This window comes from Leptosomus discolor, chromosome Z (assembly GCF_034619465.1).
Source record: "Leptosomus discolor isolate bLepDis1 chromosome Z, bLepDis1.hap2, whole genome shotgun sequence".
Taxonomy (NCBI): domain Eukaryota; kingdom Metazoa; phylum Chordata; class Aves; order Leptosomiformes; family Leptosomidae; genus Leptosomus; species Leptosomus discolor.
The window spans coordinates 64,481,884-64,498,663 of record NC_141419.1 but is presented as its reverse complement, the minus strand read 5'-3'; the positions used below and the strand labels follow the sequence as shown (position 1 = coordinate 64,498,663).

The 16,780-nt window shown below is 41.2% G+C and overlaps 1 protein-coding gene across 1 annotated transcript in view; it reads right to left on the bottom strand.

The window, feature by feature from the left end:
• Positions 1-6,383: 6,383 nt before the first annotated feature.
• The window catches only part of PGM5 (phosphoglucomutase 5), a 70,677-nt gene continuing 60,280 nt past the window's right edge, over positions 6,384-16,780 (bottom strand). The window contains exons 10-11 of the mRNA XM_086479616.1: positions 13,797-13,931; positions 6,384-6,473 (exon numbers count right to left, since the gene is read on the bottom strand). Coding sequence (XP_086335742.1) covers positions 6,384-6,473; positions 13,797-13,931 — 225 coding nt within the window. The remainder of the gene's footprint in view (positions 6,474-13,796; positions 13,932-16,780) is intronic.

The following is a 16,780-nucleotide window of genomic DNA, read 5'->3' as shown; positions in this document are numbered from 1 at the left end:
GAAATGACATTCAGATTCTTTCCACATAGTTTATGGACAATCAGGAAGAGCTAATGCTCTCTTCCTTTCACCCAATCCCCGGGGCAATCCTGCAGTGCCCTTTTTTAGCTCCAGCCTTCTGCAGATGTCATGAGATCTCAATGGATCCAGAAGCATGAAACCAAAGATAATTGCATCTTCAACCTGCACTACCGAAGAAAGTATTTGGGAGATAAAAGTTATTGAGATAAGTAGAAAATCGAGGTTAATGCCTAATATTTTATTTGATACAATCTGGTTTTCTGTTTGTCTTTTCAGCTAATGAACTATTTGGCTATGAACTTAATGGAAAACGATGTGGGCACTTAGCTCAAGAATTTCAACAATCTTAAAGCAGACAAAGCTTTTAGATGGTTTGCTTTTGATCAAACTTACTAGTGTGAAGTCATCTTTTCCAAGAATAGTAAGTTTTAGATTAAAAGGAATCTTCTTTAGACTGAAGGATACGAACAGGTCAAACTAAGGCTTCAGAACAGAGCAGGTTCTTTCATTGCATTGACAACAACTTCCTGACATGGGTGACTGAGGAGCCAACAAGGAGGTGCATGGCTGTCTTCATACTTACAATGCCAACAGAAATGCGTGAGCATGTGAAGGCCTTCACTGCAGTGATCATGAGATGGTGGAGTTCAGTATCTTGAGAGGAGGGAGAACAGCAAAAAGTGTGACACAATTTAGCAGAGCAGACTTAAATTTATTCAGAGTTCTGCTTGGAAGAACCCCACAGGTTATGGCCCTGGAGAGAAGATGAGTCCAGGACAGCTGTTTGATTTTCAAAGATCACCTCCTTCAAGATCAGGCGTAGTTTATCCTGACACACAGAAATCAAACGAAGGCAGCAGGAGGCCTCCATGGATGACCATGTTGCTCCTGACTAAACTCAGATATGAACAGGAAGTATATGAAAAATGGACGCAGGAAGAGGTCACCTAGGAGGAATGTAGTGACATGGTCTGATCATGCAAGGATGAGATTAGGAAAGCCAAAGCCCACCTGGAGCTCAGTCTGGTGAGGAACGTGAAGGGCAAGAAGAAAAGTTTCTACAGGTACACTAGGTGAAAAAGCACATGGAAAAGGCTGAGGGGCTCAATGTTTTCTTTGCCTCCATCTTTACTGGCAAAACCAGCCTTCAGGAACGTTAGGCCTTTGAGACCAGAGGAAGTCTGGAGCAAGTAGGACTTAGCCTGGGTGAAGCAGGATCAGTTTAGGAAGCACTTAAACAAACTGGACATACACAAGTCCATGGAACGACTTGTGATGTATGCACTGTGCCGAAGAAGCCGGACCATGCCATTACAAGTCCGTCCTCCATTGTCTTTGAAAGATTGTGGTGAATGGGAGAGGTTCCTGAGGACTAGAAGAGAGCAAATGTCACTCCTGTCTTTAAGAGAAGGAGGATCTGGGGAATTATAGTCTGGGCAGCCTCATCCCAGTCCCTGGGGAGGGGAGCAACTAATCCTGGGAGCGCTTGCCAAAGCCATGAAGGACAAGGTGACTGGCAGTAGTTGGCATGGATTTATGAAGGGGAAATTATGCTTAACCAAGTCGATAATGTTCTACAATGAGATGACTGGCTCGGTGGACGATGGGAGAGCAGTGGATGTCGTTTGCCTCAACTTTAGTAAGGCTTTTATACCATCTCTCATAACAACCTCATAGACAAGCTGACCAAATACGGTTTAGGTTAAGAGGACAGTGAGGTGGACTGGAAAGCAGCTGAACAGCTGGGCCCAAGGGTTGTGATCACTGCCACGAAGTCCAGCTGGAGGTTGCAGTGTGCCCCAGGGGTCAATATTGTACCAAATACTGTTTAACATCTTCTTTGACAATCTGGATGATGTGGCACAGTTCACCCTCAGCAGTTTTGCAGATGAAGCAACACCGGAAGGAGCAGCTGACACACTAGAGGGTTCTGCTGCCATTCAGAGGGACCTGGATGGGTTGGAAAAATGGGCTGACAGGAAACTCATGACTTTCAGCAAAGGGAAATGCAAAGTCCTGCCCTTAGGGAGGAATAAACCCAGGCACCAATACACGCTGGGGCCAGTGGGCTGGAAAGCAGCTCCACAGAGAAGGACCTGAGGGCCACATGCTGGGCAAGTTGCCCACTCAACAGCAACTCACCTGCACAGCAAAGACAGCCAATAGCATCCTGGGCTGCATTAGGAAAAGTATCACCAGCAGATGGAGGAAGTGATCGTTCCCCTCTGCTCAGCTCTGCTGAGATGCATCTGGAGTGCTGGCTCCAGTTCTGGGCTCCACAGTACAAAAGAGACATGGACATACTGGTGTACCTTCAGAAAAGGGCTACAAAGATCAAGGGACTAGAGCATTTGTCATACAACAAGAGGCTTAGAGAGCTGGGAGTGTTTAGCCTGGAGAACAGATGGCTCAGAAGGTATCTTACAGATTTCTATAAATATCTGATGGGAGAGAAAAAAGAAGATGGAGCCGGGCTCTCCTCAGTGGTGCCCAGTCACAGGACAAGAGGCAATGGGCACAAACTGAAACATATGAAATTCCATCTGAACACTCAAGAAAGTTGAGGTTTTTTTACTATGCAAGTGGCCAAACACTTGAACAGTTTGCACAGAGAGGTTTTGAGTCTCCACCCTTGGAGATAATCAAAACCTAATTGTACACGGTCCCAGGGAACCCCCTCTGCTTGACCCTGCTTTGAGCTGGGGGATCCACTAGGTGATTCTAGTCCTGATGGACTAGATGGTCCCTTCCAACCTCAAGGATTCCACAATCCAATGGTTCAGGTGAGTACTGCTGCCTTCCAAATTGTCTCTGAACACAACACACTTCTCATCCTGCCACTAACTCTCTTAGAGAAGGGCACTTCTCCCAAGGGAAAATGTAATAACCGTTTAGCTGTGCTGGCAGGTGAATTTGCTGGTATTTTATGACTCAGCTCAAACCACTTGATGCTGAAGAGCAGATGCTTGAAGACTGTGTGGTAAAGAGCCACAACCATGCTCCCCCATGAGACTTCACACCAAACATTTCCTTGCTTCTAGTCACATTGGCACTACACTCTTCCACCATTTTCATTAATTCGGTGTCAGCTATTGTGGTTCAATAGACTGTTAAAGTAAGTTATGTCAGAGTCACCAATTCATACTGCTCCAAATTTGCCCTTATTTGCCCTTAGTGTACACCATTACTTATCTTAGATCACGAGAGCAGTTACTACAATACACTGTCATAAAGAGCTGACATTATAGCCATTTTCTTTAATACTGAACATTATTAAATCACTCAGACTATGCTCCCTTCCCACCTTTAACTCCTTTTTCTCTCTTCCCTTTCTCAAATCCATTGCTGTGCTATTAGTATTTTTTTTGTCACATCTCTCTCCTGCTGAATCAAGCAATTTGTCCTAATTCTCTCCGCCACCTGCTGCCTCTTTCCCTGTTCCTGGGACCCACCAAGCCCTGTCTTGGTCAGCCCTCTGCTAATGCACCTTGAAATTGTTATCTTTCTTACTGGTGTCTCTGAATTTCTCTTTCTCATTTTCCTCCAGTGTGCTGGCAGTATGTCTTTGTGTCGCTGGGTACAGAAAAATCAGAGGTTTTGAGAAACAGTACTGCCCAAGTAAACGTTAGTACAATCATAGCTGAACAGCATAGGAATCCTGTAATTTCCAGGCTTGATAAAACTGCTAATCCAACAGTAGCCACGTGTCTCTGTCACAGTGCCTAGACACTGGTAAGACAAACAGTATTAATAATAGTTTTCCCTCTGCTAGATGTATTGTCGGATTTTGGAAGCTTTGCCAATCTTTGTGTAAGTTCATATATGTTGCTCTTTTCCAAGCATTCATTTCTCACATTAATAAGCAAAAGACTTCAGGAAATACAGCACATTTTATGAGATTATGGCTACAGTCCTTCCCCAAATGCATCAGCTATAAAGATATACACTATGCTTCAGCCTTACAAAGATTTATTCATCTTCTTGCAGAGAAAAGCAAATAAGTGGCGGAAAAAAAACAGTTGTTACATTTTATCAATGCCATCAGTCATCATAAAAAAAGGGTAGGGGAGTGGATTTGGGGTTAGGCTAGTTCTGGATGTCTGCTGTTTGACAGCTATTCGAAACTATACACAAACTATATACAAAAAGCCCAGGACAAAGTCCATACAGAGATTTTAAAATATATCCTTTGTTCACAAAGACTGCCTTCATGAAAGCAGACTGTCATTTCCTGCAGCTAATGCTCTAGTGACTTTCTGATAAAAGCACAAGCACTCTTCTTCACAGTTCTGATTTGTTCCTCACGAGTCTTCCCACTGCATCTTCAAAGACACCTGGCTTGAACACATCTTACTTTTCAATGTGCAAGTCCCAGTCCCAGAAGCTTGGCAAATGGGATATTTGGTACTATAACTAGCTAGTTCACTATGTGATCAAAAATTACTTCATTGCCAGAGAACATGTAAGAGATTGTAGAAGTTCTTGGACTGCCTTTCAGAACGTTCTTTCATGCAGCCCAGTAACCTGAATCAGGTGTCATAACCCAGAGCATGTCTATGCTTGTCCATGTGTGATCTGCTAGTTAGGAACTTGCTATCCTGCACCTAGAGGAGTTTGATCTATACGAAAAAAGGAAGATTAGATGAACAAGGTTTCTGTAAAGACGAATATTATTGCATTCAAAAGTAGATGCCCAAACTGTGTGAGAATGCCATGGTGGTCTCCAAAAAAAATCTTTATAAAAAGAACTAAAGCCTTGAAATCTCTTTTGGTTTATGGGAATATTTAATGGTAAGGTAGATACTATGTAAAAACATTAGCACCTCATTTGTTTAGAGTCAATTAAGTAGATAATGTAATTGTACTAAAGGCAGTTTTATTAGGATGCTTGAAAGTGCAGTGTGTCTTGCCCACAATTACGTATTAAGACAGAAATACAGCATTACTTTTTATTGTGTACTAAGTGCCATAGCAATTTTTTGACAGAAGTGTTGAAAGAAATCAAAACAATTTCCTTTGCTGCAATATTATATAAATTGCACTAAAATTTGACAACCACAATGAACTGAAACACACTGCAAAAAGGCAAGTTGCACAAAGCCACCTTGACAAATGATACAAGTGACCACGCTGTTCCCAAGGAAGCAAAGCTTTCAAACAAGTCACATGCATAAAGTGTTTGTGTTCTTCTTTGGAGTACAGCATTGTAGCTAGAATTGCAGTATCCACTCACAAGTAGAGAAATGCTGATGTCCATATCCCCAATGTCCTTCTCAGTTCTATGTCGAGACGCCTCTTCTCCCTTTGCACTCCCCAAATTTTTATTCCACAATCCACACTGTTACAAAGAATCTAAGAGAAACTGCATCCAGCTGCTGAATCAGACAAGTATTTCTAACTCATTAGTGTTTGTTTTCATTTCCTCTTCACGTCACACTTCACTTACCACTTCGTGGTAACTGGAGCGTGAGTATGCCAAAGCCTTAAAAAACTTCCATAACAACTTCACGAAAAATTGCCGAACTTCCAGTGATTAGCTTTCAAACATAGTAAGCACCAGTACCATCTGCTGACACGAGGAATATTGGAAAAGACTGTCAGATTCCACACCCGACATATTGCTGGAAGAACACAATCAGCTTTTATAGCACAAATGCCTCCCTTTGGAGGAAAAAACCCAAAGAGTCAAAAAATCAGGAAATCTAAAGGCACAAGTCACACTGAAATGCTTTAAAAGCAGGGGTTAAAAAAAAATATGAGATAACCCCTTCTTTGGAGCATGTGCAAATGTGTATACAACACTGCTGCTAGCGTGCATCTGTGAGCAATAGGAGAGATAGTAGAGGAGGAGTGGTGTCAGGTGAGGAAATACACCATTTGCAAAGCTTGGTATACAGCCCTTATGCCTCAGACATGCTCTGCATACCTCTTCGTAAACCCACAAGCAGGTGACAAGGATCCCACACAATATTCACCAAGCATGTTTTTGCTTTGCAACTCTTCTCCTTCTCTCCCTAACTGAAATTTCCCCAACTTTTATCACAGCATCCAAAACCAAGCAGTTTTCCTTTCTGTCACATTGCTGACAACATTTGAAGGTTAAGGCCTCTTTCTTTGGTTATATTGTTATCTGAAATTAAGATATTGCAGGTAAAACAAAGAAGTCAATACACTATTGTATATGGAGATCTATGCAAATGAATATGCTCAATATTATATTGAATTTTTCTTCCCACCCTACCTCTATCCCCAAAAAAACTTTTTAAATCATACAAGGCACAAATGGCTAACATCTTTCAGCAAGGTCCGGTCTCTTCCTTGCTGTTCCTCTTTTGGCCCTGATTTAACAATCTTCCATGGCTTCAGGTGATGACAGTGGGTCCCTTTCGCCCTGTCCTCTCATGAATCTGAGATATTTTCAGTGCGATTGCTATAAGAGGACTCAGCACAGCCTAAAGAGGAAGAAATACATCAAATTACATAAAGCAAAAATATCAACAGACATCTTGTGTTTATAAATCCCCCTTTTAACTGTATTATGTAACAGTAAATAATTTAATAATAATAAACACTGACAGAGTGTATCAATATTGTCATGCTTGATATAATGAAGTATCATGCTGAGCATATGTTTTGTGAAGTATTACAATCGTAAACCTAAGGTAGGCAGAAAAGAGAAACCAGTAAATATGCTATACTGACAATGTCTCTATGTAACAGGAATTGTGGAGCTCCTGTGAAATCTGCTGTACAAAACCTAGAAATCACAAAGGTAGAATTATTTCTATTCTGATGAGTGAAAGCTATGTAGATTTTTCTTCCTATACACACTTAACCTGTGAATCTTAGTGTCAGGAGGTACTGTAACTACTACCTTAACAGAAATAGCAAAAGTGTGTTTTGAGTAATACCACCTGTAATGGTATTAAATAGGATAAATTCCAACTGAAGCAGCATGAACTCTCAAGTTTCAGGCTACAAACCGCATTAAATGGCCACATGTATGAAACTGTCCAGAGCGCAGATTACAACCATGATAGTACCATACGAAAACCAAGTAAAGCTCAGCTCTGGGGCGGCCAGCATAAAGAAGATATGGACCTGCTCGAGCGGGTCCAGAGGAGGGTCACGAAGATGATCATGGGGCTGGAGCACCTCCCCTGTGAGGACAGGCTGAGAGAGTTGGGGTTGTTCAGCCTGGAGAAGAGAAGGCTCCGGGGAGACCTTCTAGCGGCCTTCCAGTACTCAAAGGGGGCCTACACAAAAGTTGGGGAGGGATTCTTTTATCAGGGAGGGTAGTGATAGGACAAGGTGTAACAGTTGCAAACTGAAAGAGGGGAGATTTAGATTAGCTATTAGGAAAAAATTCTTTCCTGTGAGGGTGGAGAGGCACTGGCACAGGTTGCCCAGAGAAGCTGTGGCTGCCCCCTCCCTGGCAGTGTTCAAGGCCAGGCTGGATGGGGCTTTGAGCAACTTGGTCTGGTGGAAGGTGTCCCGGCCCATGGCAGGGGGCTGGAACTAGATGAGCTTTAAGGTCCCTTCCAACCCAAATCATTCTATAATTCTATGATTCTATGAAAATACAACTTTTCAAACAGCAACTGAATCTTCTCTCAGTTAATTAATTAAATGATATGCAAAGATAAACTGGCAGAGCTGAGTTTTGTGTGAAAACCTTATTTTCAGAGAATCATGCATTTGATTAGCAAACTAGTAAGGTCATTTTCTGACCCTCGAAGACTTCCCCCTGCTGCCTCTTTCAAATAACCCACTTTCTGGCTTTAAACCTGTCAGGTTTAAAAATCAAATCAAACAAAACAGTGCTTCTGGAGAGCAGAAGTTTATAGGTATCTTTTTTATGAGCTTAATATAATTAATGTTTTGAATCTGTTTCAGCCACCTAACAGTTTCTGACAGTATGAGGTGTTTGCTTTACTTACACAAATGGTCAGATGGTTAAATCAAAAGAGTGAGGAGATAAACTAATGGCAAGCAGAGTCATGGAATAACACCATGAATGCCACTGGCGTCATGTGAATCTATGATCAAACTTAGTTTTACGCACAAGTGTGAGCAATCCGACATTTTACTGTCCAAAAAGCTCCCCATTTTTAGATATCCACCTACTGAATAATCACTGAAGCAGAACACAAGTCCACTGAAGTCAAACATGCTTAGAGAAGATGAATATGCAGACCACAAATTTGCATCTGTGGGCAAATGCTGCAAAAGTAAATATTAAAATGTGTCTATTTAGAAGGTCTAGACCATATCATTCCTTCCCTCCAGCAACACGGATTAAGGAGAACTGAAAGAAGACCAAAGCATCTACAGTCCTTCTGGCACTCCCCTAAGAAACCTCTTCCTTATTTAATCTAAAAAGTATAGGAAAATTTAAAAAGCAACCCTACCAACCAGCTTTACTCAACCCTGCTTTCTTAAACAACCGCACTCTGAACAAAGAAAACAAAACCAAATAAAACTCTACACAATGCTTTGAATAAAACACAAAATCAAATGAGTTTATGACACCCATTTACATAAATGATTTAGCTGCTGTTCTTTTGCCAGGTCATTCCAGTTACTAATAAATATTCTGCTTGTTACAGTCATGCTTCTCATTAGAGAAAGTCCTATTTCAGTTCTGTCCATATTCATACCAAGAAATACATCAAACAAGCAGATATCTAACATAAGGCAAATAAAGATCAAAAGGCCTTTGCTTGGGAATAATCAGTATCAGAGCTGTCAGAGGTGTATCATTCCTGCTTGTTTCATGTAGCTTTTTCTCCCTCTGTTATCTTGCAAGGAATTTCTGTACACCTCTCTTCTAGTCAAGACAAAATTTGCCCCATGATGCATCCGATTTTATCAAAGGCTCAGGCAGGGCTGAAATGCACCTGCTTACAGGCTAACAGCTCAGCATGTGTCCGAAGTTTGGCTTTAGAAAATATTTTTCTCAGAAGAGGTGGACAAATGCCATCTGTACGTCAGGAAAAACCTCGTGAAAACATCCTATGTGTAGCATTTATGCTAAAACTTGACAACTTTCATCAAAAATTCACACAGTTCCAATGCAAAATCATCTGTCCAAACTTTGCCTGGAAAGCTTGTGAATCTTTTTTCTTCAGTCTCTCCCCAGCCTGCATTGAATTTCAGTCTTGTTAGGAAAAACAAACATGGGTGAATTTCACACAGCCTAGGCATGGGCATTTTCCACAGATCTCAAATTCACTTTTCCCAGTCCAATGCAAGTCTCAAAAACAAGTTGCCCCATCAGTCTCACCAGTGAAAAGAATTCTGCAGAATTTATCGGGGAAGAATTAAACAAAAAAAAATCTCAGAGAATGGCCATATCCTCAAATAGGATCCAAACATTTTAGTGAACACCAAGTAACTATAACTCTTTTTTACAGTTCTCAAACTTTTGCTTTGTCTTCTCTTACTGCACTGGTCTGCATTTTGCATTCAGCATCATGTCTACCAGTGTTATCTTGGGGTCTCTCAGCTTTACGTATACCCAAGTGAATGTACAGGGTGGAACACTAGGAACTCAAGGTCAATTCTTTGTATGTATGCAAGTATTTGTAAAACTTTAAACACTAAACCATTTGCTCCCTGTATTCTGGGATCACAGGGAGAGGTAATGGAAGGCCATCCAAATTAGCCAGTCTTAAAAGAATGTCCTACTGGGGACAAGGATCCAGTATCAATTGGCTAAACCTTGTCTGACCATTACGTAGGCATTTAGGCACCTGAATTACTAATAATCCAAATGACACTTCGGACAGTAATTATTTCAGAACAAACATTCAGACCTTGCAACAGATTTCTAAGCAGAGGTGGCATAGTACTACACGTTACAGAAGAATTCACCTCCCTGGAACAATTGTTAATGCCTCAAAATTAAAGAGAGATAAACAAGCAGATTAGCATAGCATGAAGTCTTTGAAGAAAGGCTACAGTTTACCTTTTGGAGCTCTGTAAAGATAGATGTGCCAAGTGTTTTCCATCTCTGCATCTTCCCTCTCTAAAAACTGCTGTCAACTGCAAATTCTACCTCTTCAGCTATCAGTCTAGTATCAATTAAAGTAGTTTTCCAGTTCATAAAGGTAGCCTTTAGAAAAACATGCTTGCAGAATGCTTTTAAGTCACCAAAAGCTGTAATTGCTTGGTGCTGCTATTATTATTGTATAAATTATGATAAGCCTTGATGTTTCAGGCATGGGCTAGACATCCTTTTCTCGCCTAACACTTAAATGCATTCTCAGGCTTTCTCTTTTTATCATTTAAACATTACACAGAAGGTTGCTCAGAGAGGTCAGGGTAACTGAGAGAGCTCTAAGTCCTGGAACAAGGAAGCAGACTAATTGAGGAATAATTCCTTCCTTTCTTACCTCTTCCTGTTCCCATGTCATTTTCCCTTGCTTCATGGGACTGCCTAAAGCAGCTGTTAGCCCTTTGTAACCTGGGCAACAGAATCACTATCACATGAACTAAGGGAAAGAAAAAGAAAGGCAGAAGAAAGGTGCAAATCCCCCACAACATGTTTTGACGGCCTTATCTACTAGAAGGAGCTTTTCCTTTGGCTGTAATGTACTTTAAAAGTCAAACTAATACATATACAAAGCAATACTAAAGTGATGGAAGAGACATAAAGAATGGACTGTAACAACTACAAACTGAGCTCTGCACTAAGATCATACAGTCTGGCACCACAGCTGTACCTCCTGCAGGGCTTCTGCCATTAGGGCTCAACACACAGCTCAGCAAAGTGTGCCTGCTTGGGTCTTCCATTCCAAAACAAATAGCAGTCTTTGGAAAGGTTTATGCTACAGCCACCCATCCTAGAAGATCTAAGCAATGTGGATAGCCTGGTTCATCACTGAACAAACTGGACTGGCTCTGTAACATCCATAGCACTGGTGGTGTTCACTTCATTACCATGAAGCAGTACACTTGCCACGGAAAAAAGGAAACTGACCTCTCTACTCTTGTACACTGTCTGCCTGCCTAAGTCAAATAAAATTACAATAAAAGTCAGGAGGGCAGCAGCTCTGACCCTAGCAATAAAAGAGGGTGAAAAAGACAGCAGAAAAATGTAAACTAAGTGGTGCATGGAAATATCTACGTTTGCAACAGATTAGCGTTTTTCTAGTATATCCAAAGAGCTTGGAGTGAAGATTAGGTTTAATGAACTTATTTCCTTGATGCATGAAATGTTTTATAATTACTGTCAGACAAACTATTTTTTCTACATTCCTTTCCAGTTCCAGCTGAGTTAAAATTTGTTCACTGTATGGCTTTGGGCAGAATCAAAAGCTAAATTACCTGAATAGCACAAACATGCTGTGTTACACAGAATCACAGAATGGCAGGGGTTCGAAGGGATCTACAGAGATCATCTAGTCCAACCCCCCTGCTAACACAGGTTCACCTAGAGCAGGTCACACAGGACTGCATCCAGGTGGGTTTTGAATATCTCCACAGATGTAGACTCTACAACCTCCCTGGGCAGCCTGTTCCAGTGCTCTGTCACCCTTAATGTAAAGAAGTTTTTTGTCACGTTCAGGCAGAACTGCCTGTGCTCCAGTTTGTGCCTGTTGCACCTTGGCCCATTGCTGGGCACCACCTGAAAAGAGTTTCACCTCACCCTCTCGACATCCACCCTTTAGATATTCATAAGCGTTGACAAGGTCCCCTCTCAGTCTTCTCTCCTCCAGGCTAAAGACCCCCAGATCTCTGAGCCTTTCCTCATAGGAGAGATGCTGCAGCTCCCTAACCATCTTAGTAGCCCTCCGCTGGACTCTCTCCAATAGTTCCCTGTACCTCTTGAACTGGGGGAGGCCAGAACTGGACACAGTACTGTAGATCTGGCCTCACCAGGGCAGAGTAGAGGGGGAGGATGACCTCCCTCGACCTGCTGGCCACACTCTTCTTAATGCACCCCAGGATACCACTGGCCTTCTTGGCCACAAGGGCACATGGCTGGCTCATGGCTAACTTGCTGTCTACCAGGACTCCCAGGTCCTTCTCCACAGAGCAGCTCTCCAGCAGGTCAACCCCCAGCCTGTACTGGTAGATGGGGTTATTCCTCCCCAGGTGCAGGACCCTACACTTGCCCTGCAAGTCCACTGCAAACCTCTAAAATGAACTCTTAGTCTGTCTCTTACCATGAGTTATTTTAATTTCATCTATGCCTTGCTACATAGCACAAAGAACATATTTAAAATGATCAGCTTAATTGCAACTGACAAACAATTTGTCCTGTAACAAAATTTACCTTGGCTACCCACCAGGTGCCTAACAACCTGCTCTATCACTCCCCCTCCATTCTTCACTGACCTTGGTGTCTCCATCATTGTTTCTCCCACATACTCTCACTCCCCCCTTCCTGCTTAAATACGTTATCACAGAGAGGTTACCGACATCGCTGATTGGTTCAGCTTTGGCCAGTGGTGGGTCCATCTAGGAGACAGCTGGAAGTGTCTCTGTTTGACATGGGGGCCGTTTCTGCTGTCTTGTCACAGAAGCCACCCTTGCAGTCCCCCTGCTACCAAAACCTTGCCACGTAAACCCAATACAGTAGCAAGTGTGAATGGGGTTGTAGCTGTGTTCTTCCCTGGTCAAAATATATGTGTGACCCTGATAGCTGGCTAAACCTGGATGCACAGAAAAACAATAAAATCGCCTTAAAAATGGTCCTTTACTCTGTTAGAGGCTTAACATTGTACGTATTCTATGCAAGGAGTTACTGAGGATGCAAACCGTAACTTTTAAGGAAAAATAAATAAAATTAACAGATTGTATCTGCAGGAATGGAGTCTGCAACATCTCTGGAAAAACTGAAGCACTTTTCATGATTGATAGACAATTGTTTAATAGCATAAGAAGAAACTCGCTAAGTTTATGGTGGTAATCTAGTGAAAAAACAGTGTCAAACATTTACCTAGGGCTCAAATGCATTAGACAGCTTTTATGTTTTGGGAAATTTGCATTTGCATTGAGTCATGAACACACAACCACATGGGGCTTCAAGCTACAGGGTTCTGATTTACTATAAGCCAAATTATTATCTTTTCTTCCATGAAACACTCTTAGTCCTGTCTTGTTGTGTATCACAGCATGAAGGTGTTTTACTGGGAAAAATCTGAGAGTTCGAAATGTGATTTGTATTATGCATTTTTTTAGGTGTCTGCTGGACTACACTGCAACTTGCTCTCAACCTTCATTCTTCTTAGGAAAGGGTCTGGTTATGATATGAGACAATTCTCAGACAGCTGCAAGTCTTCCCCTTACAAGGAATCCCTACAATGTTTAGACTCTGGCATCCATACTTCCTAACCATACTCTTAACGTGTGGAATCCCTGGGATGCCATAACTGAGCACTCCTCAGATAACCTGTTTGAAAAATAATTCTCTTTTTAAAGTATTTTTCTTTAATTCAGCTTACAACACTTACAAAAAATGAGTGAAAAATTAAAACTAGCATGGTGCCTCTTAATAGACTAAAAGTTATTGCCCAGCATTGATCACGAGGCATCTCAGTCCTTGGACATTCCTGTTGTGTTAGATATTACACAAACATATATTACAACTGCTGGTTCTGCCTCAAAACACGTACAGTCACATGATTAGGAAAATCATCCACAAACACAGTGAAGAGGTGTCAAAGTTCTGAGTGTTCCTTCTGATTAAAGATGAAAATCTGTATCCATCGCTATTATAGAGGAAACGAGTTACTTACTGACTTACTACAATGCTATTGCATTACCTGTGGTTCTTTATTCTGTTGGCTGGGATCCTTTTCATAACTCTCTGCATAGATCCGGAGAGTAGCTCTCACATGGCTAGAAGCACTCATTCTGAAGATGAGCCTGGAAGCATCTGAAAAAATAATCCGCAGCCCCTATGGGAGAAGAAGGAGCAGTATACACATAAGGTGGAAGTATCTTTTTACAAATCACAGTTCATTGCTTTAAAACAAAAAGTGGAAGGAAGAGTAATTTGGATGCAATTCCTCTTTCCCTGTAACTTTGGACAACTTACTTATCATGCTTCTTCCCCCCTCTAAAGACTAGAAATCATCTTGTGTACTCCTTCCCACTCCTCATAAGAAGGACTCTCTTACTGCTGTTTTTATTTTCTTCAGCTGAGTTGTTCTTGTTCCGTGTGGTAGAGCAAGAAATTAATGTCCTGAGAAGTAAGTTATTAGATCAGCAATTATCAGTCGCCTAAGACACAGCTACAGGACCCGAGGATCAAAAAACAGTTGTCAGTAGCAAATACAAAAGACAAGATCACTTGCTGCCCCTCATAGATCATGCATCAATGTTTGATTACAAGAATTTCAACAACTTGGGAAACTTAACTTACAGTGTTAATTAATTTGAAGTACACTAATTAATGCACATAGACTGTGGGTAGAATAACAAGGATTTATTATTAATTAATTGTGAACCTGCTCTTTGTTCCCATCTTCACCTCTTTTTTCTTTCCTCCTCCCCGCTCTTGTACTGTACATATGAACACATTCTTCTACAGACCATAGACCATAGACTTGGATCCACAGTCAACAGACTATCTGTACAGGAAGGCCATTAAGGCAAAGGACTAAATTGCACAGTTAAACAGTTGTAGTGTTCAACACTTCCAATTCTGCACTAACAAGCAGTTAGTTCTCTTTCTGTAAATGGTGCCCTTAGGCTAAGTACCACCTCTGCTATGTCACTGAACTTTATTTCCTGCTGTGGGCAAATGCCTAGTGCGTAAACTGAGACCCTTGCTACTGTCGTTTAAGGGGCAGTAAACTATTAAAAAGTTAGAGAAGACAATTAAGAGAGAAGCAGTTTATTCTTCCAGTTCTATCATCAGCTTGAGAAGACACTGATGTTAGCAACACAGTGCTCTAATATTCTAAAGTATTAGTAGAAACCTTTGTTTCCTCAGGTAGCTGCCACAACATCTTCAGCATCATGTGAAGCATTGTCTGGTTGATAATCACAGAATCATAAAATGGTTTGGGTTGGAAGGGACCATTAATGCTCATCTGGTCCAACTCCCCTGAAAGAAGCAGGGACATCTTTAGCTATAGCAGGTTGCTCAGAGCGTTATCCAACCTGACCTTGAATGTTTCCAGGGATGAAGCATCTACCACCTCTCTGGGCGACCTGTTCCACTGTTTCACCACGCTCACTGTAAATATCTCTTCCTTACATCTAGTCTAAATCTACCGTCTTTCAGTTTAAAACCATTACTCCTTGTCCTATCACTACAGGCAGGAAAATATCCCACATGGATAAAGGGCTAGATTAGATGGCCTAAGAGGTATTTTCCATCTCTAACTTTGGTGATATCATGAAATTTTTTTTAGCTGCTAGTATGGTATTGTATATTAATTTTAACATGTTATCAGTAACATAAATTTATCTAGTAATCTCAATATGTACAGTGTGAGTGACAGAAATGGTTTACATTCAGAAGACTGAGCTTTAGAGCCTGTTTTTCTAATATTTGCTATTAAGCCAACTTTGTAATGAGATGGTTCGATCGATGCTGATGGGAGTCTTGCCATTGATTTCAACAGAATCAAGATTTCATCTTGGATGCCTAGAATTATAGAGGCAGCTTGTTACAATTTGATCCTGTGAGCAGAGGGTTGTCTCTTGCTGAGTGTTCATTACACTTAACTTCATTACAGTGAAAAGAAAGAGGATAAAGGGAAGAGTTTTGCAGTTCTGGGTACAGTTTGTTTCGAATGGTTGTCAAACACAGGACCATCAGCTCAAAGTACGGAACATTAACATCAATCAGCTTTAAGAAAGAAGGAAGCGAGTCTAAAATATCTGCACAAAATGAAAGCATGAACACCAGAGCATGTGAGTGTCTTCCTCTCCAAAGACTAAACAGGCATTTTACATGCTCCTGACAGGCCTAGACACTCCCACAATGACATGACTAGCAACACCACTTGAATACTCTTCCACATACTTCATGTTTATCTGGCAATCATAACAATAAGACGTTGTTACTTGGTTTAGCACATCTAAAGTCTCACCACATTAAATTATGATCTTCAGAAGAATAAAAGAATAAAAATGATTTATAAACACTCCCCATAACCCTTCCCATAACTTCAGGATGCAAAAATGCTCCACCAAGCCACAGCATCTGTCGCCAGTTTGATGTTATAGTTCATAACACTTGGGATGTTTATGCAACATACATAGATGCACAACCAGCATTCAAACAGCTCACTGTACTATTTCTGAGTTTATTATTTCATTCATTTTGCATTTCTCAGGCACACACACTTGACAGTATCGATTTTTAGGCACGCATGGTGACAGTTAACATTTGTCTGTAAGACTAGGATTCCTGCCATACAGCCGAAAATACTCTGTAAAAGGGAATTACAGAGACACTGTTATGTTGTGCTGCTTAAAAACAATAATCCTAAGTGCCAGGGAGAAATCATATGCTAGGGAAACAATGGCCTTTAGAGCTGGACTGTCAAAGTCACTATATTTGCACCTGTGGATTTAGCTTAACTGCTTTTTCAGACAGCCCAGCAGCAAAAAACCTGACTTTTGACTCCCCCTTGAAAACAACAATTTAAGACCTAGCAAAGCTTTTCACTTAGGAAGGACACAGAAATTAATGAGAGCTATTAAATTTTTATATTCCTCACTCTTTTGTGGAAATTATAGCTAAAAGCTGTGAGTTACAAACATTTGTTGAAGTTGAGAAACCAAGCCA